The 27,721-nt window shown below is 43.4% G+C and overlaps 1 protein-coding gene across 1 annotated transcript; it reads left to right on the top strand.

Annotated features, from left to right (window-relative positions):
- Window positions 1-40: 40 nt before the first annotated feature.
- Window positions 41-27,699, top strand: LOC118373713 (LIM domain-binding protein 3-like). The gene is made up of 7 exons (XM_052492579.1): window positions 41-136; window positions 11,955-12,106; window positions 12,252-12,339; window positions 22,043-22,251; window positions 26,864-27,033; window positions 27,195-27,231; window positions 27,550-27,699. Exons 1-7 carry the CDS (start codon window positions 41-43, stop codon window positions 27,653-27,655), a joined length of 858 nt encoding a protein of 285 aa, XP_052348539.1. The 3' UTR covers window positions 27,656-27,699.
- Window positions 27,700-27,721: the final 22 nt, after the last annotated feature.

A 27,721-nucleotide genomic window follows, 5' to 3' on the forward strand; every position in this document is an offset into this window, starting at 1 on the left:
ACACTATAAGGAAGAGTATGTGTTTTCTCCAAAGCTGAAGATGGCTAAGAACACAGTTACTCTCAAAGGCTCGGCGCCATGGGGCTTTAGACTACAAGGAGGACAGGACTTCAACATGCCACTAAGCATCTCCAGGGTAAGCGAACACACATGTTCACGTTGGTTTAAAAGCTGTGTTAGAGTAACTTCTGATGTGAGATATAGTGATTGTGGTATGTGTGTATTATGAAATGACGTAACGATTTATGACAGACGCTGAGCAGTGACCTGACAGAGACACTTCTAAAATACGCCTCTCTCTGTCTCTCTGTCTCTCCGTCTCTCCCTCTCTCTCTCTCTCACACACACACACACACACACACACACACACACACACACACACACACACACACACACACACACACACACACACACACACACACACACACACACACACACACACACACACACACACACACACGCACACAATTCAATTTAAGGGCTTCATTGGCATGGGAAACACATGTTAACATTGCCAAATCAAGTGAAATAGATAATAAAACAAAATTCAAAGAAACAATAAACATTACTCTCTCTATCACTACTCTCTCTCCATCACTACTCTCTCTCTCCCTCTCTCAATTCCAATTTCAATTCAATTTAAGGGCTTCATTGACATGGGAAACATATGTTTACATTTCCAAAGCAAGTGCAATAGACAATCAATCTTCTCTCCCTCTTCTTAATGAACACAATAATAAAACCTATGGAATTTTAACAATATAATAAGTCTATTATACCAGAATAAATCAAAACCTGTATGGTTCTACAAAGAACCTTTGAAATTGAGAAAAGTTGTTTATAGAACCATTCTCCATAGAGGTTCTATAGAGCCCTCCAAAAGCATTGTAACCATAGCAGAAACCTTTTTTGGTGCTATATACAGTTGAAGTCGGAAGTTTACATACACCTTAGCCAAATACATTTAAACTCAGTTTTTCATAATTGCTGACATTTAATCCTAGTAACAATCACTTGTCTTAGGTCAATTAGGATCACCACTTTATTTTAAGAATGTGAAATGTCAGAATCATAGTAGAGAGAATGATTTATTTCAGCTTTTATTTCTTTCATCACATTCACAGTGGGTCAGAAGTTTACATGCACTCAATTAGTATTTGGTAGCATTGCCTTTAAATTGTTATACTTGGGTCAAATGAACCAGACTACGTCTTGTGTTTGCGCCGTTGAATTGCGACTCCACTTTGTCTCTATACTGACGTTTTGCCTGTTAGATTGCCTGAATAACTACACTGTTTGTATTCGGCCATATTTCCAGTCATCTTGCCATGATTAAATGCGGTGGTGTTGTTGCCTGAGGCTACCCGGAACATATCCCAGTCCAAGTGATCAAAGCAATCTTGAAGTGTGGAATCTGACTGGTCAGACCAGCGTTGGATATACCTAACCATTGGTGCTTCCTGTTTTAGTTTCTGCCTATAGGAGGGGAGTAACAAGATGGAGTCATGGTCAGATTTGCCAAAAGGAGGGCGGGGAGGGCCTTGTGTGCATAGCTAAAGTTAGAGTAGCAGTAGTCGAGTGTGTTACTCGATATGCTGATAGAATTTAGGGAGCCCTGTTCTCAGATTAGCTTTGTTAAAATCCCCAGCTACAATAAATGCAGCCTCGGGATATATGGTTTCCAGTTTTTATGGAGTCCAGTGATGTTCCTTGATGGCCGTCTTGGTACCCGCTTACAGGTGGTTATACACGGCTGTGATGATAACCGAGGAGAGTTCTCTTGGGAGATAATATGGCCGGCATTTGATTGTGAGGAATTCTAGGTCAGGTGAACAAAAGGACTTGAGTTCTTGTATGTTGTTAAAAATACACCATGAGTCATTAATCATGAAACATACATCCCCGCCCTTCTTCTTACCAGATAGATGTTTGTTCCTGTCCGCACGATGCACTGAAAATCCCCAACAGCATGTCCCCAGCTATTCATGTCCCCATGAAACAGAGTATGTTATAATCCTGGATATCTCTTTGGAAAGCAACTCTTGCCCTAATTTTGTCGCCTTTGTTAACTAGGGACTGGACATTAGTGAGTAATATACTCGGAAGCGGTGGGAGGTGTGCCCTCATCCGAAGCCTCACTAGAAGACCGCTCCGGCACCCTCTCCTCTGACAGCGTTGTTTTGGGTCGGCCTCTGGAATCATTTCAAATGTCCTGAGAGGTGCAGACAAAGTATCCGCTTTGGGAAAACCGTATTCCTGGGTTGTAGTGCTAGTTGTGCTAGTAAGTTGACGTCTCTCTGATATCCACTAGTTCTTCCTGGCTGTATGTAATAACACTTAAGGTTTTCTGGGTTAACAATGTAAGAAATAATACATTTAAAAAAACAAAATACTGCACAGTTTCCTAAGGATATGAAGTGAAGCTGCCATCTCTGTCGACGTCATCTTTATTGTCACCTTCCCTGAGACCTGAAGTGGTGTTGTCCTTGGGTTGGTGTTAGTGAGCATGCTGGCTACTGTTTGTTTTTCTCTGATCGTTAATGTCTCCTCACCTCAGTGCAGCCAAAGACGGTCTACTGACAAGATACCAGAGTCTCCACTCTAACAATGGGAATCAATGCCCGCTAAGGTGGAAGGCAGGCGGGAGGAAGTGGGAACATTCTAGCCAATGAGAAGGCAGATACACATGAGTACAACAGGCACAACACGCAGCCACTTATATGCAGCCTGTTGTACTCATGTGTATCTGCCTTCTCATTGGCTAGAATGTTCCCTCCTCCCGCCTCCCGTACGGACTCGGTAGAGGCGAAGGTCGAGAGCCGTGCGTCCTCCGAAACACAACCCAACCAAGCCGCACTGCTTCTTGACACAATGTCCACTTAACCCAGAAGCCAGTCGCACCAATGTGTTGGAGGAAACACTGTACACCTGGTGACTGTGTCAGCGTGTACTGCGCCCGGCCTGCCAAGGGAGTCACTAGTGCACGATGGGACAAGGACATCCCTGCCGGCCAAGCCCTCCCTTAACCCTGCCGATGCTGGGCCAATTGTGCGCAGCCCCATGGGTCTCCTGGTTGGGGCCGGCAGCGACAGAGCCGGGACTCGAACCAGAATCTCTAGTGGCACAGCTAGCACTGCGATGCAGTGCCTTGGACCACTGTGCCACTCGGCAGGCCCAATCTGATTCATTCTAATGGTGTGTACTTCTTACAGAGAATATATTAAGAGTTTTGGCTCTGAAGGGGGGTAGTTGGGGGAGTAGGGGAAGGGGGTAGTTGGGGGAGTAGGGGAGGGGGGTAGTTGGGGGCAGTAGGGGAGGGGGGTAGTTGGGGGCAGTAGGCACGGGGGGTAGTTGGGGGACTAGGGGAGGTGGTAGATGGGGGAATAGGGGAGGGGGTAGTTGGGGGAAGTAGGGGAGGGGGTAGTTGGGAAAGTAGGGGGGGGTAGTTTGGGCAATAAATGGAAGGCCTTTTTCAATAGCGCAATGGGTTGGAATGCTTTAGGGGGGGATCATGTGTGTTATTGAGGGAGAGGTCCTGAGATTCGAGACTCAGTATGAGCTGAATCAGGAGGAAGCATGACGTCCTTTACAATGAAACATATCTTTACTCAGTCTATAATGCTCATTAGGTGTTTGTATCAAAGTTTTTCTCTGATTTTTTGTTGTTGTTGAAATAAATAACTTAGTTCACATCAGCATTTTCTGCTTTAAGATGTTCTTGTATAACGGCCCGGTCTCGGCACTTCAAAGTTGGGTTTGAAAATGTTGCTCGTTTGAATTATCTTCAAACAAACTAAAACTGTTTGGGATAAAAGTTGTTTTTCTTTTTAGTTGTTTTTAGAGGAATCAGCAGTAGACATTTTCTTTATCGGTCAGCATCAGTCCACTTCAATCACTCATCTGACTCCTGTTGCTGTGATTGCTGTGTTAGAAAGCGGTGTTTCTTTTGTCCAGCGAGCTTCTCACTGTGTATCTTAAGGAGTGTGACAGTTCAGTTCCATTAAAATGTTTACTTGTCACTATTATACCACTGCATCCCACTGCTGACTTGCTTCTGAAGCTAAGCAGAGTTGGTCCTGCTCAGTTCCTGGATGGGAGACCAGATGCTGCTGGAAGTGGTGTTGGAGGGCCAGTAGGAGGCACTCTTTCCTCTGGTCTAAAAAAAATATCCCAATGCCCCAGGGCAGTGATTGGGGACACTGCCCTGTGTAGGGTGCCGTCTTTCAAATGGGACGGTAAATGGGTGTCCTGATTCTCTGAGGTCATAAAGATCCCATGGCACTTGTCATAAGAGTAGGGGTGTTCACCCCGGTGTCCTGGCTAAATTCCCAATCTGGCCCTCAAACCATAACGGTCACCTAATAATCCCCCTCCTCTCCCCTGTAACTATTCCCTAGGTTGTTGCTGCAAATGAGAATGTGTTCTCAGTCAACTTACCTGGTAAAATAATGAATAAATAAAAAATATTATATATGGGTGCTAATCCATGTTGATCCATCCTGGTGTGCCCTAGTTTGTTCACTCCAGCCGATTATCAATTAGACAGTAGTTTATCTGATTGGTTTGAAGGACAACATACACTCGGTATATTTACCTTTAGATAATCACTGTCTGATTATTTACCTCATAGATTACCTGAAATATATAAGGACTAAGGCTTAATGAATACGGTCCACAGTCACAGTACTATGAATGATGAAAAGGAAGGATGAAATGAAAACCTGCTAACTAGGTGGGTCCCCAGGGCAAGAGTAGAAAACCAGCTTATATTCATGAGCTTGCCTTGACTGACAGCTCTTTGAAACTCAAGTGACTTGGTGCAGTGAGCAGTGTTGCGTAAAGCTCATCTCAAGCTAATTTGGTGATACACAAGGCAACTCAAACATTGAAATTGTATAAATTATATGTTTATGCATCTCCCGTTTGGCATGTTTCTTGTGATGTGGTTCACAGCAGCACTGAAAGATGTGTTGATTTGACGACTGAGTCAGAGTTTTGAAGGACCCTTACCCCCATTTTGTTCCATGCTGGCTGAAGACCTAGCTAGCCAGTAGTGCTGAGTGATTGACTCAAATGTTGGTTATTTTTTGTTTTTTAAACAACTAATTGACTAATGTCGGTTCAGTTATTTGAATTACAATGAGTTCGTTTTTTATTCTTCTGTGAGCTCAATGTGCAACTTGCACATCACTTCTCTAGAGATAAATCAGATTCAGATTGAACTCTGCGATGTCAACTGAACAAAAATATAAACGCAACATGTAAAATGTTGGTCCCATGTTTCATGAACTGAAATAAAAGATCCCAGAAATGTTCCATATGCACAAAAAGCTAATTTTGTGCACAAATTAAATCACATTTTATTTGCCACATGCGGCGAATACAACAGGTGAAACCTCACCTTACAGTGAAATGTTTACTTACGAACCCTTAAAACCTGTTGAGTGTAGGGGGCAGTATTTTGATGTTTGGCTGAAAAACGTACCCAAATGAAACTGCCTATTCCTCAGGCCCAGAAGCATATAATTGTCAGATTAGGATAGAAAACACTCTAAAGTTTCCGAAACTGTGAGTATAACAGGACTGATATTGCAGGCGAAAACCTGAGGAAAATTCAACTAGGAAGCGCCTCTTATTTTGAAAGCTCCCTGTTCCATTGCATGCCTTCCCTCCATTTAAAGGGGTATCAACCATATTCCTTTCCCTATGGCTTCCACATGGTGTGAACAGTCTTTAGACATAGTTTCAGCCTTTTATTCTGAAAAATTAGCGAGAACGATCATATCGCGTCAGTGGATGGCTGGGTGCCAGCAGAGTTTTGCAAGCGCCAACAGCTTGGAGCATAACGCGCCAACCAAATGGAGGTATTTTGGCTATAACATTTTTATGGAACAAAAGGAACATTTATTGTGTAACTGGGAGTCTCCTGAGTGCAAACATCCGAAAATCATCAAACGTAAGCGATTCATTTTATTGCTTTTCTGACTTTCGTGACCAATCTACTTTGCTGCTAGCTATTTGTAATGTTTTGTCTGCTGAGAGAGATGTCCTTACATAAACGCTTGGTTTGCTTTCACTGTAAAGCTTATTTACATTTACATTTAAGTCATTTAGCAGACGCTCTTATCCAGAGCGACTTACAAGTTGGAAATCTGACACGCCAGGTGGATTAACAACAAGCTAAACTGTGTTTTGTTATATTGCACGTGTGATTTCATGAAAATTTTATATTTTTAGTCATTTAATTTGAATTTGGCACTCTGCAATTCAGAGGATGTTGACGAAAATGATCCCGCTAACGGGATGGGTGTGCCAAGAAGTTAACCAACAATACAGTTTTAAGAAAACAAATGAAATAGAAATATAACAAATAATTAAGGAGCAACAATAAAATAACAGTAGTGAGGATATATAAGTAATTTTTCCAATAATTGTTTAAAGACAGATTATTTCACATATAATTCACTCAGTGCCCCTTTGCTTGACATCATGGGGAAATCAAAAGAAATCAGCCAAAACCTCAAAGAAAATAGAGACCTCCACAAGTCTGGTTCATCCTTGGGAGCAATTTCCAAACGCCTGAAGGTACCACGTTCATCTGTACAAACAATAGTACACCGGTATAAACACCATGGGATCACGCAGCCGTCATACCGCTCAGGAAGGAGATGCAATCTGTTTCCTATAGATTAACATACTTTGGTTTTTACTTTATGTCATTTGTTTGTATTTTGAAGTAGTCAGACAGCGGCTCTATAGAGATCAGATGAAATAACACAGAACAGAGAGATGTGATCATTAGATGAAATAACACAGAACAGAGAGATGTGATCATTAGATGAAATAACACAGAACAGAGAGATGTGATCATTAGATGAAATAACACAGAACAGAGAGATGTGATCATTAGATGAAATAACACAGAACAGAGAGACGTGATCATTAGATGAAATAACACAGAACAGAGAGATGTGATCATTAGATGAAATAACACAGAACAGAGAGATGTGATCATTAGATGAAATAACACAGAACAGAGAGATGTGATCATTAGATGAAATAACACAGAACAGAGAGATGTGATCATTAGATGAAATAACACAGAACAGAGAGATGTGATCATTAGATGAAATAACACAGAACAGAGAGATGTGATCATTAGATGAAATAACACAGAACAGAGAGATGTGATCATTAGATGAAATAACACAGAACAGAGAGATGTGATAATATACAAATGTAATCAAGCTTTGAAATCATTATGTTTTAGTCAAATATTATATCTGTTTGGGCTTCTTGCGGTCAATTTTCAGTCTACAAATGATTCGTAATTTTGTTCCGGGCCCCGGCCATCCACTCAAGAAAATATCAGCCCGCAGCTGAATTTAGTTTAGTGCCCCTGTACTAGGGCAAAAAACAAATGTGCACCCCTTGGGGTCCCCAGGGCCGACTTTGGGAAACGCTGGATTAGTAATTCTGTGGACTGTGAACCATGGCTTGGTGCTGGGTCTACTGTTGAGACTGGGGACCGGGAACCAGGAACTGGGAAGGGGAGAGGGGAGGAAGGACAAACGGAGGATCAAGCAGACACAAATTGAAGCCCTAGAACCAGAAGTCAATGGTGGTACTTCCCTGTGGCCTACTCGCTCCGGATGCAGGTCTGATCTTTGGTCCCTCCTCCGCCCCTCGTCTGGCAGTCTGGAGCTGGGTCTGGTGCTGGGTCTGGTGCTGTGTCTGGTGCTGGGTCTGGTGCTGGGTCTGGTGCTGGGTCTGGAGCTGGGTCTGGTGCTGGGTCTGGTGCTGGGTCTGGTGCTGGGTCTGGTGCTGGGTCTGGTGCTGGGTCTGGAGCTGGGTCTGGTGCTGGGTCTGGTGCTGGGTCTGGTGCTGGGTCTGGAGCTGGGTCTGGTGCTGGGTCTGGAGCTGGGTCTGGTGCTGGGTCTGGTGCTGGGTCTGGTGCTGGGTCTGGTGCTGGGTCTGGTGCTGGGTCTGGTGCTGGGTCTGGTGCTGGGTCTGGTGCTGGGTCTGGTGCTGGGTCTGGAGCTGGGTCTGGAGCTGGGTCTGGTGCTGGAAACCGGGATGCGGGTTGGTGTTTATGCTGATATTTTTTCTGGATCTGCAAAGGGGAGTGAGGACAACCTGAGGAGCGAGAAAACACACCTGGAAACCCAAGACCAGGGGGTCGGTGATGGCGATGCGGAGGCAAGGCTGGACGCTGGAGGACAGAGGGAACAAACAGGGCCAGACCCACCTGGCCATGGAGCACTCAGAAATAGTTGGCAGGTGTGTTCAGTGTGAGTGCATCCATGGGGCAGTTCTCTTTACACACCTTGTGCCGTGTAGGGATGGATTCCCTAGTGGGGAGGCAACCATGGGTTTGATCATTCCGTTGCCAGGCGTGGCGGAGGGCCTCTAGTGAGTTGTTTGTGTATTTGACATGTCTTAGCATGCTTCCTGCACTGACTTGATGGTAGAAGGGGGGGTACTGGGAGGGGTGAAGCCGGATTGTAAGGTTCGGGGGTCTGGACTGAGGCTGACCGGCTTGCTGCTGTTCGGGATCAGGGGCAGGAAGAGCTAAGGGGGATGGATCTGGGTCACTAAGGAGCAGGAGGAGGAGTCAGTGGCAGTAGGGGTTATGGTTAGAGGTCGACCGATCAATCAGAATGGCCAATTAATTAGGGAGGATTTCAAGTTTTCATAACAATCTGAAATCTGTATTTTTGGACACCGATTTGGCCAACTTTTGTATTTTTTATTATTATTATTATTTAACTAGGCAAGTCATGTTTAACTAGGCATTCGCGTAAATCTATGGCAATGTATGGCAAAAAAATTCTGTAATCACTGCCAAAGGAGATTCTAACATTCACTCAGGAGAGTGAATACTTATCTAATCAAGGTACACTATATTTACAATAGTATGTGGACACCCCTTCAAATAGTGGATTCGGCAATTTCAGCCACACCCGTTGCTGACATGTGTATAAAATCGAAGCACACAGCCATGCAATCTCCATAGACAAACATTGACAGTAGAATGGACCGTACTGAAGAGCTCAGTGACTTTCAACGTGGCACCATAATAGTATTCCATCTTTCCAACAAGTCAGTTCATCACATTTCTGCCCTGCTAGAGCTGCCCTAGTCAACTGTAAGTGCTGTTATTGTGAAGTGAAAACAACGGTTTAGAGCAACAACGGTTCAGCCACGAAGTGGTAGGCCACACAACTTTACGGAACAGAACCGATGAGTGTTGTAGCATGTAAAAACACTCACTACCGAGTTCCAAACTGCCTTTGGAAGCAACATCAGCACAAGAACTGTTCGTCGGGAGCTTCATGAAATGGGTTTCCATGGCCGAGCAGCCGCACACAAGCCTAAGATCACCATGCACAATGCACAGTGTCAGCTGGAGTGGTGTAAAGCTCGCCGCAATTGGACTATGGAGCAGTGGAATCGAGTTCTCTGGAGTCATGAATCACGGTTCAGCATGTGGCAGTCTTGCTGGACGAATCTGGGTTTGGCAGGATGACAGGAGAACCCTACCTCCATAGTGCCAACTGTAAAGTTTGGTGGAGGAGGAATAATGATCTGAGGCTTTTTTTCATGGTTTTGGCAAGGCCCCTTAGTTCCAGTGAAGGGACATTCTAACTCTACAGCATACAATGATATTCTAGGCAATTCTGTGCTTCCAACTTTGTGGCAAAAGTTTGGGGAAGGCCCTTTCCCGTTTCAGCATGGTTTGTCGAGATCGGTGTGGAAGAACTTGACTGTCCTGCATAGAGCCCTGACCTCAACCCCATCGAACACTTTTGGGATGAATTGGAACGCCGACTGCGAGCCAGGACTAATCTCCCAACATCAGTAACATCATAACCGACCTCACTAATGCTCTTGTAGCTGAATGGGAGCAAGTCTCCGCAGCAATGTTCCAACATCTAGTGGAAAGCCTTCCCAGAAGAGTGGAGGCTGTTATTGCAGCAAAAGTGGGGACCAACTCCATACTAATACCCAAGATTTTGGAATGAGATGTTCGACGCGCAGGTGTCCACATACTTCTGATTGTGTAGTTGTCACGAATATTACCGAAGGTGACTCCCCTTCTTGTTCGGGTTGCGCTCGGCGGTCGTCGTCGCCGGTCTACTAGCTATCACCGATCCGTTGTTCTGTGTTCCTTTGGTTTTGTCTGATTGGTATCACCTGTTTCTTGTTTGGTTGTTAGGGTAGGGTTATATATAGTTTGTTCAGCCCCTTCTGTTTCGTGCGGGCTTGTTCGTCTGTTCTTTGTTTGGTTGTTAGGGTAGGGTTATATATAGTTTGTTCAGCCCGCTTCTGTTTCGTGCGGGCTTGTTCGTCTGTTCTTTGTTTGAGTGTATTTTGTTTGTATTTTGGGTTTCATGCTGTCCGTTTATATTTCTGATCATTTGTTTTCCTACTTTTGTTCATGTTATTTATCCGGGACATTAAAGCGTGTTTTTTCCCACATCTTTTGCTCTCTGCGCCTGACTCCACACCTCCTCACTCATTTGTCGTAACAGTAGTGTATATTAATATTGTATTTCTCATGTATAAAAACATAATAATACATCTTCAGTGTTCTGTGTAGATCGTGGACAAAACAATTACAATTAAATCCACTTTAATCTCACTTTGTAACACATGAAGAAATTCATTCTGAAGACACTGTACTTATGCGTTATGTTATTTTAATGATAACATATTCACTTAGGATCTCACTTGCTGAAGTCCATAAGCCTAAAAAGTGATGAATGCAACAACCATGACTCTGTCACTAACAAACAGCCATGGGTAATATAACATCACAATACACTCGAAAGGCACACTGGGAAATATTTGAATACGGTTTTACAATAAGCAGTGTATTCATTTAACACTGCTACTGTGTCTATATGGATCCACAAACTCAACACTTTCAGTATTGATTTAACACTGTGTGGATTTATTCAATTCAAAATGTATTTGTCACATGCTTCGTAGCAACAGGTTTAGACCAACAGTGAATGCTTACTTACGGGTTATTTTCCAACAGTGATACAATAAAACATAGAAATAGTGACAAGAGGAATACACCAGTAGATAATGAAAATAAATAATGAGTAAAAAATAACATGGCTATGTGCATATAGGGAGTACCAGTACCGGGTCGATATGCAGGGGTAATTGAGGTAGCTACGCACTGGACATATAGGTAGAGGTAAAGTGACTTGGCGACAGGGTAGATAATAGACAGTAGCTGCAGCATATGTGGAAAAAAGTTAGTGGGTCAGACATTTGATTAGCTATTTAGCGGTCTTGTTTAGAAGTGTTATGGCTCGAGGGTAGAAGCTGTTTAGGTTCCTGCAGGTTCCAGACTTGGAACAGTCTGTGTCTTAGGTGGCTGGTGTCTTTGACTATTTTTGGGGGGCCTTCCTCTGACCCTGGATGACAGGAAGCTTGGCCCCAGTGATGTACTGGGCCGTACGAGCTACCCTCTGTAGCGCCTTGTGGTCGGATTCCAAGCAGTTGCAATACAGCGACCCAACACTGGAGAATTTGCTGTGCTATTTTCCTGTGTGTGTGTGTGAGAGAGAGAGTTTGAGCAGAAGTCTGTCTGTCTGTCTGTCTGTCTGTCTGTCTGTCTGTCTGTCTGTCTGTCTGTCTGTCTGTCTGTCTGTGTCTGTGTGTCTCTCTCTCTCTCTCTCTCTCTCTCTGTGTCTGTGTGTCTCTCTCTCTCTCTCTCTGTGTCTGTGTGTCTCTCTCTCTCTCTCTCTGTGTCTGTGTGTCTCTCTCTCTCTCTCTCTCTCTGTGTCTGTGTGTCTCTCTCTCTCTCTCTGTGTGTCTGTGTGTGTCTCTCTCTCTCTCTCTCTCTCTGTGTCTGTGTCTCTCTCTCTCTCTCTCTCTCTCTCTCTCTCTCTCTCTCTCTCTCTCTCTCTCTCTCTCTCTCTCTCTCTCTCTCTATAACTCCAGGCACTATGGCTGCAGTGGGCATTCTAACCCAGGGTGACAACATTGTATCGATAGACGGTCTCAGTACAGAGGAAATGACGCACCTGGAGGCACAGAACAAGATTAAAATGTCTTCCAATAAACTGAACCTCACCATGCAGAAGTAAACACACACACATGTATGCACGCACACACACACACACATGTACAACACATTTTTTGCATTATGTAGTTGAGCGTGTGATCTTAGAAGATAACACGCTCAACTACATAATGCAAAAAATGTGTTGTTGTGGTTCTGAATCCAGGTCGAAACGTCCCGTCCCTTTTCCCATGGCAATGCCCAGAATGGACTCTCCCATGCCAGTTATCCCTCACCAAAAGGTAAACACACACAAAAGTTTGTGAATTTCTGTCTGCGCGTGTGTGCATGTCTTTGAACAGAAGATGGGAATCAAGGTTGTGTGTTGGCGCCCTCTAGTGTTCCTAGTGCAGTTGTAGCAGTTTCCACAGTAATATATGCCATTTAGCAGATGCTTTTTATCCAAAGCGACTTAGCGACAGTAAAGAGCAGAGGATCCTCCGAGTCCATATTCATGTAATTCCCCTCGACCACGCCCACAAATTGGGGAACACAAACATTCTTTCCAATTGACCCAAAAGAGCCAACTTCGTCTTATTTTACAGAAATGCCGAAAGGCTGCTGCATTATTGTTCATTGTGAATGTAGCCAGGTTAAAAAAATCTCAACCTACGGTTCGTAATGCTCCCAAGTAAGGCAATAGAGGCTCGGAGAAGAGCCCTGTCTGTCTGTGGCTTCAGGCAGTTCGTGGGAGAGGTGGAAATGTGGGGACCCGGTTGTCGAAGTAGGCCACACATAGCTATGTCTGTGGAGAACATTTCATCACAGGTAAGATATTTAACTTGTGTAGTGTAGTTCTTTTGTAACTCTCTCATGAAAAGAGCCATGAGGGACGCCTTGCAATATTAGATTTTGCTACGTAGTGATAATGCAAGAGAGCAGGCAATGTTGAATAGTAATCTTTAGACATGTTGAACTTTTTTTAATGTAGTTTGGTAAATTGACTAAAACAAGCAGACAACAAGAACATTTTTGCTGTGAGCCAATGGCATAAACACAGGTTGTTTCCCCCACTGACAGGTGGGGTCTCAATGTTCTATCCCATACCGACTGGAACTGTCAAAGGATCATGCTGTGGCCAAATAGTTAAGAGGATACACCACCCCTATCCATCTATCTATCTATCTATCTATCTATCTATCTATCTATCTATCTATCTATCTATCTATCTATCTATCTATCTATCTATCTATCTATCTATCTATCTGCCTGCCTGCCTGCCTGCCTGCCTGCCTGCCTGCCTGCCTGCCTATATATATATATATTGCCAAAGCAAGTGAGGTAGACAATATACAAAAGTGAAATAAACAATAAAAATGAACAGTAAACATTACACATACAGAAGTTTCAAAACAATAAAGACATTACAAATGTCATATTATATATATATACACAAGTCTACCTCACTTGCTTTGGCAATGTAAAATAAATGAGCATAAATATGGGTTGTATTTACAATGGTGTTTGTTCTCCACTGGTTGCCCTTTTCTCGTGGCAACAGGTCACAAATCTTGCTGCTGTGATGGAACACTGTGGAATTTCACCCAGTAGATATGGGAGTTTATCAAATTTGGATTTGTTTTCGAATTCTTTGTGGATCTGTGTTATCTGGGGGAAATATGTGTCTCTAATATGGTCATACGTTGGACAGGAGGTTAGGAAGTGCAGCTCAGTTTCCACCTCAGTTTGTGGGCAGTGAGCACATAGCCTGTCTTCTCTTGAGAGCCATGTCTGCCTACAGTGGCCTTTCTCAATAGCAAGGCTATGCTCACTGAGTCTGTACATAGTCAAAGCTTTCCTTAATTTTGGGTCAGTCACAGTGGTCAGGTATTCTGCCACTGTGTACTCACTGTTTAAGGCCAAATAGCATTCTAGTTTGCTCAGTTTTTTTTTGTTAATTCTTTCCAATGTGTCAAGTAATTATCTTTTTGTTTTCTCATGATTTGGTTGGGTATAATTGTGCTGTTGTCCTGGGGCTCTGTGGGGTGTGTTTGTGTTTGTGAACAGAGCCCCAGGACCAGCTTGCTTAGGGGACTCTTCTCCAGGTTCATCTCTCTGTAGGTGATGGCTTTGTTATGGTGATGGCTTTGTTATCGCTTCCTTTAAGGTGGTTGTAGAATTTAACGTCTCTTTTCTGGATTTTGATAATTAGTGGGTATCGGCCTAATTATGCTCTGCGTGCATTATTTGGTGTGCTACGTTGTACACAGAGGATATTTTTTGCAGAATTCTGCATGCAGAGTCTCAATTTGGTGTTTGTCCCATTTTGTGAAGTCTTGGTTGGTGAGCAGACCTCAGACCTCACAACCATAAAGGGCATTGGGTTCTATGACTGATTCAAGTATTTTTAGCCTGATCCTAATTGGTATGTTGAAATGTATGTTCCTTTTGATGGCATAGAATGCCCTTCTTGCCTTGTCTCTCAGATCGTTCACAGCTTTGTGGAAGTTACCTGTGGCGCTGATGTTTAGGCCAAGGTATGTATCGTTTTTTGTGTGCTCTAGGGCAACGGTGTCTAGATGGAATTTGTATTTGTGGTCCTGGCGACTGGACCTTTTTTGTAACACCATTATTTTGGTCTTACTGAGATTTACTGTCAGTTGGTGACAGAAGCACCAGATCATTAGCAAACAGTAAACATTTGACTTCAGATTCTTGTAGAGTGAGGCCGGGTGCTGCAGACTTTTCTAGTGCCCGGCCAATTCGTTGATATATATGTTGAAGAGGGTGGGGCTTAAGCTGCATCCCTGTGTGAAGAAATTTGTGTGTCTTTTGCCCATTTTAACTGCACAATATATAATATAATAATAATATATGCCATTTAGCAGACGCTTTTATCCAAAGCGACTTACAGTCATGTGTGCATACATTCTACGTATGGGTGGTCCCGGGAATCGAACCCACTACCCTGGCGTTACAAGCGCCATGCTCTACCAACTGAGCTACAGAAGGACCACTTGTTGTTTGTGTACATGGATTTTATAATGTCGTATGTTTTACCCCCAACATCACTTTCCATCAACTTGTATAGCAGACCCTCATGCCAAATTGAGTCAAAGGCTTTTTTTAAATCAACGAAGCATGAGAAGACTTTGCCTTTGTTTTGGTTTGTTTGGTTGTCAATTAGGGTGTGTAGGGTGAATACGTGGTCTGTTGTACGGTAATTTGGTAAAACTGTCTGTCTGTCTGTCTGTCTGTCTGTCTGTCTGTCTGTCTGTCTGTCTGTCTGTCTCCCTTATTGTTAATCTATCCATCACTCTTTATTTCTCTTAGCCTCTCACTACCATCCCCAAATCACTTGGCCCTCCATTTGCGCATTCACACCAAATGCGCAAGTGTCCCAAAGCTAAGGTAGTAAAAATTAACAAGGGTGTAGGGGCTAATTAGACCCTCCAATAGCCACTTCGGGCAAGGCTGCAGGCTTCATAGCGAAGTGCTATCCCGACACAAAATAATGGAGAGTACAGTTTGACACAAAATAATGGAGAATAATATGCCACAATTATACGCCACATGCATTTTCTTATGTCAGATTTTGAGACTTGATTTATGTAAAATATGAAATACCTCCCAAATGAAATGTTAAACTGTTACTGAGGTGTATATCTTGTAAAACGACAGGGGGGATTTGTTCATTTGAATTTCATGCTGTTTTATTCCTATTTAAAAGTGAAACATGAATTGCATCATTCAAGTCACAGTATGTCCCAAAGTTGATGGGTTTATTGATCCCTTCAACACTCTCTGGAAGTCACCCTCTGAATCTCGCAACATGTGACAACAGAGGTCCCTCCCGAGGGAGTTGGTAGGGGCGAGGAGGCAGTTTGGGATTCACCATATCTCTCTTGGAGGGTGATGATGTTAGAAAAAGAAGAAGAAGAAGAAGAAGCAGAAGAAGAAGGTGCTGGAGGTGAAGAAGCCTGGGATTCTAACCTCCTAAAGCCTATTGAGCCACCCTCCCAACCCTGTACATATTCTCCCCTTGCCACTGCAGTGTCTCCCCCGAGCCAGAAGGGGCAATATAACTCCCCCATTGGCCTGTACTCTGCACACACTCAGAGAGATGGCCCTGCTGCAAGGGAAGGTGTCAGGAGAGGAGACTGGGGCTGCCAGATTGGGTAGAGAGGGGGCAAGCAGCGGAGTGTCATTCCTGGGGTAGGTAGCCTGGGGGCGTATAGGAAATGGAACCCTGTTCCCCGTAGAGTGCACTAGCTCCCAACCCCCACCTCCCACAACAAAACCTCCAAACTAACTGGGAAAAAACACTTCCTCCTCTCCCAACCACTGGGAACACCTGGAAATAAGGCCTTGTTGTACTACCCCCATGTTCTACTATGCTTGTGACTCTTGTGCCTCGGGGGCTTGAGCTAAGAGTAAAAACACCAGTTTCTGTTCTCTCAAAGAAAATGGACAATTAAGTATTCTTCTTCTGTCTGAGTGTGTGTACGCGCGCTTGTGCATGTCTGTGGGTGTGTGTGTGTGTCATGTGATTGTGGAGCTCCTGTTCCTATATATATATATATGTATATATATATATATATATAGTTGTGTGTGATCACTGTGATATTTCCCTGGATTCCCTGCGACCCAGCAGACTGACAGACAGGAACAGGAGCTCCACAATCACATGACACACACACACACACATGACACACACACACACACACACACACATGACACACACACACACACACACAGACCCACAGACCCACAGTATATACAGTATATATATATAAACGCAAATGCTATTATAACACACAGAACGACTCCTAGAACTATCACCTTAATATCACTCTGATAATACACTCTGATAATACCTTACTCTCTGTCTCTGTGTCTCTGTCTCTGTGTCTCTCTCTCTGTCTCTCTCTCTCTCTCTCTCTGTCTGTCTCTCTCTCTCTCTGTCTCTCTGTGTCTCTCTCTCTCTCTCTCTCTCTCTCTCTCTGTCTCTGTCTCTCTGTCTCTCTGTCTCTCTGTCTCTCTGTCTCTCTGTCTCTCTCTCTCTGCCATATTGTTACAGATCAATGCAAACAGGGCTGGAAAGTCAGTACCACCTGAAAGTGGATCATTTGCATGAACAATGTCGAAGAGTGTGTGTGCGAATGCGCTTAGGTGTGTGTGCTGGCGTTTATTTCGAGAAATGGCATCTCATGCAAACACTGATCCATTCTCTGTTGATAATGCATTTCCAGCCAATTGTTATCGAAAATAGGTTTGTTACCCGAGGCTTTGATCAAAGCGTTGTACACTAGTGGCACCTGCTGGTCAAAACCCGAATTATTATAGATGACGTCGAACACGCTGTAGCTCGAGTCTTCTACCTGTTTGTCTTCTACCAAACCAATCAGCTGGTTGTTCGACAAAACAAAGCTTCGGACGTCATTATTCACGTGCTTCTGATAAAGTGATACACGCATCGGCTTCGACGTAAACTGCTTAGCGATTTCGACGCATACGCATCCAACGTAACATCAGCCCCATATTTCATGTTTCTATACGATTATAGACTTCATTATTTATTCATTATCATTTATGAATAAGAAGTAAACTGCTTATATACTAATGATGAACAGTGTAAATACGACTTATAAACCTGTTACAACCCCTTTATAAAGGGAAATTGTCATCCAGTATAACGTACTACTGGGGTAATAATACTGTAGATACTGAGATTACGTTTAGTGTTGATGAAGTCCAGTTGTAATAACACTTATCAACGCTGTGCTGAAATGTTCTAAATATATATACATATATATATACAGTGCCTTGCGAAAGTATTCGGCCCCCTTGAACTTTGCGACCTTTTGCCACATTTCAGGCTTCAAACATAAAGATATAAAACTGTATTTTTTTGTGAAGAATCAACAACAAGTGGGACACAATCATGAAGTGGAACGACATTTATTGGATATTTAAAACTTTTTTAACAAATCAAAAACTGAAAAATTGGGCGTGCAAAATTATTCAGCCCCCTTAAGTTAATACTTTGTAGCGCCACCTTTTGCTGCGATTACAGCTGTAGGTCGCTTGGGGTATGTCTCTATCAGTTTTGCACATCGAGAGACTGAATTTTTTTCCCATTCCTCCTTGCAAAACAGCTCGAGCTCAGTGAGGTTGGATGGAGAGCATTTGTGAACAGCAGTTTTCAGTTCTTTCCACAGATTCTCGATTGGATTCAGGTCTGGACTTTGACTTGGCCATTCTAACACCTGGATATGTTTATTTTTGAACCATTGCATTGTAGATTTTGCTTTATGTTTTGGATCATTGTCTTGTTGGAAGACAAACCTCCGTCCCAGTCTCAGGTCTTTTGCAGACTCCCTCAGGTTTTCTTCCAGAATGGTCCTGTATTTGGCTCCATCCATCTTCCCATCAATTTTCACCATCTTCCCTGTCCCTGCTGAAGAAAAGCAGGCCCAAACCATGATGCTGCCACCACCATGTTTGACAGTGGGGATGGTGTGTTCAGGGTGGTGAGCTGTGTTGCTTTTACGCCAAACATAACGTTTTGCATTGTTGCCAAAAAGTTCAATTTTGGTTTCATCTGACCAGAGCACCTTCTTCCACGTGTTTGGTGTGTCTCCCAGGTGGCTTGTGGCAAACTTTAAATGACACTTTTTATGGATATCTTTAAGAAATGGCTTTCTTCTTGCCACTCTTCTATAAAGGCCAGATTTGTGCAATATACAACTGATTGTTGTCCTATGGACAGAGTCTCCCACCTCAGCTGTAGATCTCTGCAGTTCATCCAGAGTGATCATGGGCCTCTTGGCTGCATCTCTGATCAGTCTTCTCCTTGTATGAGCTGAAAGTTTAGAGGGACGGCCAGGTCTTGGTAGATTTGCAGTGGTCTGATACTCCTTCCATTTCAATATTATCGCTTGTACAGTGCTCCTTGGGATGTTTAAAGCTTGGGAAATCTTTTTGTATCCAAATCCGGCTTTAAACTTCTTCACAACAGTATCTTGGACCCGCCTGGTGTGTTCCTTGTTCTTCATGATGCTCTCTGCGCTTTTAACGGACCTCTGAGACTATCACAGTGCAGGTGCATTTATACGGAGACTTGATTACACACAGGTGGATTGTATTTATCATCACTAGTCATTTAGGTCAACATTGGATCATTCAGAGATCCTCACTGAACTTCTGGAGAGAGTTTGCTGCACTGAAAGTGAAGGGGGTGAATAATTTTGCACGCCCAATTTTTCCGTTTTTTGATTTGTTAAAAAAGTTTGAAATATCCAATAAATGTCGTTCCACTTCATGATTGTGTCCCACTTGTTGATTCTTCACAAAAAAATACAGTTTTATATCTTTGTTTGAAGCCTGAAATGTGGCAAAAGGTCGCAAAGTTCAAGGGGGCCGAATACTTTCGCAAGGCACTGTATATACATATATATATATACTGCATTGTGTCATTTTCATCAGGGTATACCGTACATGTGTATGTGTTAGTGTATTCATAGGTACGCATAAATGCATTTATCGCCAGTACATGTACGCTGGACTATGTGTGGGTACTCATTCTGTATGTTTGTTGACGTGTGCATTAGTAGTATACAGTATGGATGTTAATAAGGCATCACTACTACCTAGGAATGTACAGTGTGCATGTTTGCAGTGTGTGTGTAGTGGTGGTGGTGTCTTTTACACCCTATTTACTATTAGCTAGCTTTGATTGGTTTAGTTTCCATTGCTTGTCTGTAGAATGTGTCAGAGATATTGTGTTTCTGGATCAGTGTGTTGGCGTGTGTATTTCCCTGACGTCAAGGCTCATGCTCAGTGTCTTAGTCCTCAGTTGACATTAGAGTCAATGTATTACTAACACAGGTACTATATAATGAGTGTACTGGAGAGACAGACAGGTACTATGTAATGAGTGTACTGGAGAGAGAGACAGGTACTATATAATGAGTGTACTGGAGAGACAGACAGGTACTATATACTGAGTGTACTGGAGAGAGTGACAGGTACTATATAATGAGTGTACTGGAGAGACAGACAGGTACTATATAATGAGTGTACTGGAGAGAGAGACAGGTACTATATAATGTGTGTACTGGAGAGAGAGACAGGTACTATATACTGAGTGTACTGGAGAGACAGACAGGTACTATATAATCAGTGGAAGTGTACTAGAGAGACAGACAGGTACTATATAATCAGTGGAAGTGTACTGGAGAGACAGACAGGTGCTATATAATCAGTGTAAGTGTACAAGAGAGACAGACAGGTACTATATAATGAGTGTACTGGAGAGACAGACAGGTACTATATAATTAGTAGAAGTGTACTGGAGAGACAGACAGGTACTATATAATGAGTGTACTGGAGAGAGAGAGACAGGTACTATATAATGAGTGTACTGGAGAGACAGACAGGTACTATATAATGAGTGTACTGGAGAGAGAGACAGGTACTATATAATGAGTGTACTGGAGAGACAGACAGGTACTATATAATCAGTGCTAGTGTACCCGGAGAGACAGACAGGTACTATATAATCAGTGGAAGTGTACTAGAGAGACAGACAGGTACTATATAATCAGTGTACTAGAGAGACAGACAGGTGCTATACAATCAGTGGAAGTGTACCGGAGAGACAGACAGGTACTATATAATCAGTGCTTGTGTACCGGAGAGACAGACAGGTACTATATAATCAGTGCTAGTGATTATCATAATGTGGGTAAACCCTGAAGTGCTGTTCAGGATGTAAACCCTCAGACAAAATACATTTAAGTTATGTCTCTGTCTCTGCCTCTCTGTCTCAGTCTCTCTGTCTCATCCTCCCTGTCTCTGTCTCTGCCTCTCTGTCTCAGTCTCTCTGTCTCATCCTCCCTGTCTCTGTCTCTGACTCTCTGTCTCTCTGTCTCAGTCTCTCTGTCTGTCTCTCTGTCTCAGCCTCCCTGTCTCTGTCTCTGACTCTCTGTCTCAGTCTCTCTGTCTCAGCCTCCCTGTCTCTGTCTCTGCCTCTCTGTCTCAGTCTCTCTGTCTGTCTCTCTGTCTCAGCCTCCCTGTCTCTGTCTTTGACTCTCTGTCTCTCTGTCTCTGTCTCTGTCTCTGTCTCTGTCTCTGTCTCTGTCTCTGTCTCTCTGTCTCTGTCTCTCTGTCTCTGACTCTCTGTCTCAGTCTCTCTGTCTCAGCCTCCCTGTCTCTGTCTCTGTCTCTGTCTCTCTGTCTCTGACTCTCTGTCTCAGTCTCTCTGTCTCAGCCTCCCTGTCTCTGTCTCTGCCTCTCTGTCTCAGTCTCTCTGTCTGTCTCTCTGTCTCAGCCTCCCTGTCTCTGACTCTCTGTCTCTACCTCCCTGTCTCTGACTCTCTGTCTCAGCCTCCCTGTCTCTACCTCTCTGTCTCAACCTCCCTGTCTCTGACTCTCTGTCTCTCTGTCTCTGTCTCTCTGTCTCTGTCTCTGTCTCTCTGTCTCTGACTCTCTGTCTCAGTCTCTCTGTCTCAGCCTCCCTGTCTCTGTCTCTGCCTCTCTGTCTCAGTCTCTCTGTCTGTCTCTCTGTCTCAGCCTCCCTGTCTCTGACTCTCTGTCTCTACCTCCCTGTCTCTGACTCTCTGTCTCAGCCTCCCTGTCTCTGACTCTCTGTCTCTGACTCTCTGTCTCTACCTCCCTGTCTCTGACTCTCTGTCTCAGCCTCCCTGTCTCTGACTCTCTGTCTCTACCTCCCTGTCTCTGACTCCCCGTCTTTGCCTCCCTGTCTCTACCTCTCTGTCTCAACCTCTCTGTCTCTCTCCTACTCCTGCTGCACCTCTCACCATCCTCCACTCTTTTTATCTCTTTCTTTTCCCTCTCCTCTCTTTACATCTCTCTGGCCGTCTGATTCCCCTACAACCTGTGAACCCAAATACGGATCCGTATTGCCGCCTGCCCCCTTTATCCCACAAAACCCTACAAACCCTCCCAAAATTAGCCTTTATCCCTGACCCTTGACCTTGTGCCCCGACCCTATCCCCCTTCAGTCAGGAGTATTTGCCCAATTTTAACCCCGTAGCTCTGAAGGACTCGGCTCTGACCACCAATAAACCCATTGAGGTGCGTGGCCCGGGAGGCAAGGCCACTATCATCCACGCTCTCTACAACACCCCCATATCCATGTACTCTCAGGACGCCATCATGGACGCTATTGCAGGACAGTCACAGTCCAAGGGCCATGACGGGTAGGAACACATACACACATTGCACACACAGACACATGCAAACACGCACGCACATGGATACAGACACACACACAGGCACGGGCGCATAGACACAATCCAGAGAGTACATTTTGTATTAAGAGTCACGCTGTATTTCTACACTCACACTTGTCACCCATCCCTTCCTTCCTTTCGCCACTTCATCCACAACCAACCAATCAATCAATCAACCACCCTGTGTCATGTCACCCACCCCCAAACCCGCACCCCGCCCCCCTCTGATCACGTGACCTCAGTGAGGATGTACCTGCTGGATCCCCCCTGGCGTAAGTATAAACCGTTTACTTTTACAGCCTACTACTCTCCTCTATATGATATGTGTCTTGTATTAGTTTACTGTAATACAGTAATATCAGGCTCATGTAATACAGTTATATCAGGCTCATGTAATACAGTAATATCAGGCTCATGTAATACAGTAATATCAGGCTCATGTAAATACAGTATATTTACATTTGCGTATATCATTTGGATCTGGTGTTTTCCATGTGGCTCTCTGTCCATGTGCCTAGCTATTTCTCTGTCCATGTGCCTAGCTATTTCTCTGTCCATGTGCCTAGCTATTTCTCTGTCCATGTGCCTAGCTATTTCTCTGTCCATGTGCCTAGCTATATCTCTGTCCATGTGCCTAGCTATTTCTCTGTCCATGTGCCTAGCTATTTCTCTGTCCATGTGCCTAGCTATATCTCTGTCCATGTGCCTAGCTATATCTCTGTCCATGTGCCTAACTATTTCTCTGTCCATGTGCCTAGCTATATCTCTGTCCATGTGCCTAACTATTTCTCTGTCCATGTGCCTAGCTATTTCTCTGTCCATGTGCCTAGCTATTTCTCTGTCCATGTGCCTAGCTATATCTCTGTCCATGTGCCTAGCTATTTCTCTGTCCATGTGCCTAGCTATTTCTCTGTCCATGTGCCTAGCTATTTCTCTGTCCATGTGCCTAGCTATTTCTCTGTCCATGTGCCTAGCTATTTCTCTGTCCATGTGCCTAGCTATTTCTCTGTCCATGTGCCTAGCTATATCTCTGTCCATGTGCCTAGCTATTTCTCTGTCCATGTGCCTAGCTATTTCTCTGTCCATGTGCCTAGCTATTTCTCTGTCCATGTGCCTAGCTATTTCTCTTCCATGTGCCCAACTATTTCTCTGTCCATGTGCCTAGCTATTTCTCTGTCCATGTGCCTAGCTATTTCTCTATCCATGTGGCTAGCTAGTTCTCTGTCCATGTGGCTAGCTATTTCTCTGTCCATGTGCCTAGCTATTTCTCTATCCATGTGGCTAGCTAGTTCTCTGTCCATGTGGCTAGAGATTTCTCTCGCCATGTCTGTCTCATTTCATGTGTCTGTAGTTTGCATCCAGTTTCTTGCATCCAGAGGTGAAATATGGTATTTTCAAGGGTTAACTAGGGTGTTTCAGCATGCTTTCAGGGGTTAACTAAGGTTTTTTCAGGGGTTAACAAAGGTGTTTTGGCATGTCGTCAGGGGTTATTTAAGGTGTTTTTGTGCTCTTTCAGGGGTTAACTAAGGTGTTTCAGCATGTTGTCAGGGGTTAACTAAGGTGTTTCAGCATGTTTTCAGGGGTTATTTAAGGTGTTTTAGTGTTCTTTCAGGGGTTATTTAAGGTGTTTTAGTGTTCTTTCATGGGTTAACTAAGGTGTTTCAGGGGTTAACTAAGGTGTTTCAGGGGTTAATTATGGTGTTTAAGGGGTTAACTATGGTGTTTAAGGGGTTAACTAAGGTGTTTCGGGGGTTAATTAAGGTGTTTAAGGGGTTAACTAAGGTGTTTCAGGGGTTAACTAAGGTGTTTCAGGGGTTAACTAAGGTGTTTCAGCATGTTTTCAGGGGTTAACTAAGGTGTTGCAGGGGTTAATTATGGTGTTTAAGGGGTTAACTAATGTGTTTCAGCATGTTTTCAGGGGTTAACTAAGGTGTTTCAGGGGTTAACTAAGGTGTTTCAGGGGTTAACTAAGGTATTTCAGGGGTTAACTAAGGTGTTTCAGGGGTTAACTAAGGTATTTCAGGGGTTAACTAAGGTGTTTCAGGGGTTAACTAAGGTATTTCAGGGGTTAACTAAGGTGTTTCAGGGGTTAACTAAGGTATTTCAGGGGTTAACTAAGGTGTTTCAGGGGTTAACTAAGGTATTTCAGGGGTTAACTAAGGTGTTTCAGCATGTTTTCAGTGGTTAACTAAGGTGTTTCAGGGGTTAACTAAGGTGTTTCAGGGGTTAACTAAGGTATTTCAGGGGTTAACTAAGGTGTTTCAGGGGTTAACTAAGGTATTTCAGGGGTTAACTAAGGTGTTTCAGCATGTTTTCAGTGGTTAACTAAGGTGTTTCAGGGGTTAACTAAGGTGTTTCAGGGGTTAATTATGGTGTTTAAGGGGTTAACTATGGTGTTTCAGGGGTTAACTAAGGTGTTTCAGGGGTTAACTCTGATGTTTCAGCATGTTTTCAGTGGTTAATTAAGGTGTTTAAGGGGTTAACTATGGTGTTTCAGGGGTTAATTAAGGTGTTTCAGGGGTTAACTCTGATGTTTCAGCATGTTTTCAGTGGTTAACTAAGGTGTTTCAGGGGTTAACTAAGGTGTTTCAGGGGTTAACTAAGGTGTTTCAGGGGTTAACTAAGGTGTTTCAGGGGTTAACTAAATTGTTTCAGGGGTTAACTAAGGTGTTTCAGGGGTTAACTAAATTGTTTCATGGGGTTAACTAAGGTGTTTCAGGGGTTAACTAAGGTGTTTCAGGGGTTAACTAAGGTGTTTCAGGGGATAACTCTATTCTGATTACATAAAAGGGAATGTTCTGAGTATCACTGGTCTCCCCCTCCTGTTCTAATCCCCCTAACACTAGACGAGGCTCCTAACCCTAACCCAGCCAACCATCCTCCCGGAGAGACCTACTCTAACTTGCCTGATCCAATCAGTTGCCCATCAAGAACTTGATAGAATCAGGTGTATTAGAGCAGGGGTGGAGCAAAATGGTAAATACCCAGTAACTGTCTATACGTACTAATGCCAAATAAGGGTTCTTTGGCTTGTAACCAGAGCAGAAGCCATTTTGATGCTATATAGAACCTTTTTTGAATGTTCTATAAAGAACCATGCTAATAAGATGTTAAATGGAACTTGTATGGTGTTATAAAGAACCTTTTCCTAAAGTGCCATTGAAAAGGTTCTACAGTGCATTCGTAATGTATTCAGACCCCTTGACTTTTCCACATGTTGTTACGTTACAGCCTTATTCAAAACATGTATTAAATACTGTTGCTGTTTCTACAACTTGATTGGAATCAACCTGTGGTTTACTGGGGCGTTACAAAAAAAATGACCGCTGATACAACTCAAATCTGGACCCCCTAGAGCAGGGTTCCCCAACTGGAGGCCCCCTTTGGTCCGAGCAAAAATGTTTTAAAAAATATTATTTTTCTTTTCTTTTCATTGTTGGACATGACAGACTGTAAAAACACCAGAAATCAGCTCCAAGTGATTTTAATGATCTGTTCCCAAGTATTCCCACACATCATATATACTGTACATGTGATTGTATACAAATGTAAGCAAGGTTTGAAATTATGTTTTAGTTATATATTTGATCTATTTGGGATTCTTGACTATCAGTTTGAGTAATGACTACACAACCACTTAAGTAACTGTACTCAGACACATTAAGTACAAGAGGTTAAGTAACTGTACTCAGACACATTAAGTACAAGAGGTTAAGTAACTGTACTCAGACACATTAAGTACAAGAGGTTAAGTAACTGTACTCAGACACATTAAGTACAAGAGGTTAAGTAACTGTACTCAGACACATTAAGTACAAGAGGTTAAGTAACTGTACTCAGACACATTAAGTACAAGAGGTTAAGTAACTGTACTCAGACACATTAAGTACAAGAGGTTTCCTCAACATTTTTATTGGAATCCACACAGATTTAGAACAGTTTACATTTTCATTCACCCTGCAACCTGCATTCATGATGACTGGCAGAGTTTGGATTAACATGTGGAGACTACCTGAGCAGAGTTTGGATTAACATGTGGAGACTACCTGAGCAGAGTTTGGATTAACATGTGGAGACTACCTGAGCAGAGTTTGGATTAACATGTGGAGACTACCTGAGCAGAGTTTGGATTAACATGTGGAGACTACCTGAGCAGAGTTTGGATTAACATGTGGAGACTACCTGAGCAGAGTTTGGATTAACATGTGGAGACTACCTGAGCAGAGTTTGGATTAACATGTGGAGACTACCTGAGCAGAGTTTGGATTAACATGTGGTGCAAAAAACTAAATGATTGTATTAATTTAGAAAAATGTATGTTCTTTATCTTTGTGTAGCATAAGATTCATCAATTATTCAATGTACAGTAGAGCATGCTGGGAAAAAGTGAATTTGTTATCATAACTTTTTTTAAATGTAGTTGGGGATTTCTCATTTAGTTTTGAATCAGTACCACATAAACTTTTAAAGTAATAATTACTTTTCATTGACTTTGAGTTAAACTTTCTATAAGTATTTGAAATGTCTTGGGGGTTTACAGTAATGGACTAGTCACTGACATCATGTATCCTGCCTGCAGCGGTTCCCTGCCTGTGAAGGACCCGGTGGTTGACAGTGCGTCTCCAGTCTACCAGGCTGTGATCCAGCAACACAACAGAGACGAGGAGATGGCCGAGTGGGCCAGACGGGCTGCCAATCTGCAGTCCAAGAGCTTCAGGATCCTGGCCCACCTCGCCGGCACAGAATACAGTCAGTACACCTCTACTCAACTCTCTCTCTCTCCTTCCCTCTTCATCCCCCTGTTGTCTCTGTACCTCTGACTTCATGCATAGATGTATTTTCTTCATGTTTTATGGATCCTCACCTCTCTTCTCCCTCCCTTTCTCTTCTTCCCCCTTCTCTGTCTTCAGTGCAAGACCCAGATGAGGAGGCCCTGCAGAGATCAAGGTGAGGCGCATGCACACACACGTTCACACACGTTCACACACACACACACACACACACACACACACACACACACACACACACACACACACACACACACACACACACACACACACACACACACACACACACACACACACACACACACAGTCTTGTGGGGACACACAATTAATTCCCCATTCAAAATACTATTTTCCCTAACCCTAACCTGTACCCTTACCCTAACCTTGACCCGGAAACCTAATCTTAACCCTAACACTAAACCTAAACCTAACCCTAAAACATTGACCCTCTGCCTCTCTCTCTCTGTCTTTCTCCCAGGGATACGTTTGAGTCGGAGGTGAAAGGACCTCGCTTTCGCAAGCTGAAGAACTGGCCCAACGGTCTCTCAGCTCAGATCCTCAATATCCCTGAGACTCCCTTCTAATTGATCTGTCAGATCTATCCTTTACCTCTGGAATGCTTAGAATATTTGGAATTTTTAGAATGTTTA

The sequence above is a fragment of the Oncorhynchus keta genome, chromosome 3 (assembly GCF_023373465.1).
Source record: "Oncorhynchus keta strain PuntledgeMale-10-30-2019 chromosome 3, Oket_V2, whole genome shotgun sequence".
Lineage (NCBI taxonomy): Eukaryota > Metazoa > Chordata > Actinopteri > Salmoniformes > Salmonidae > Oncorhynchus > Oncorhynchus keta.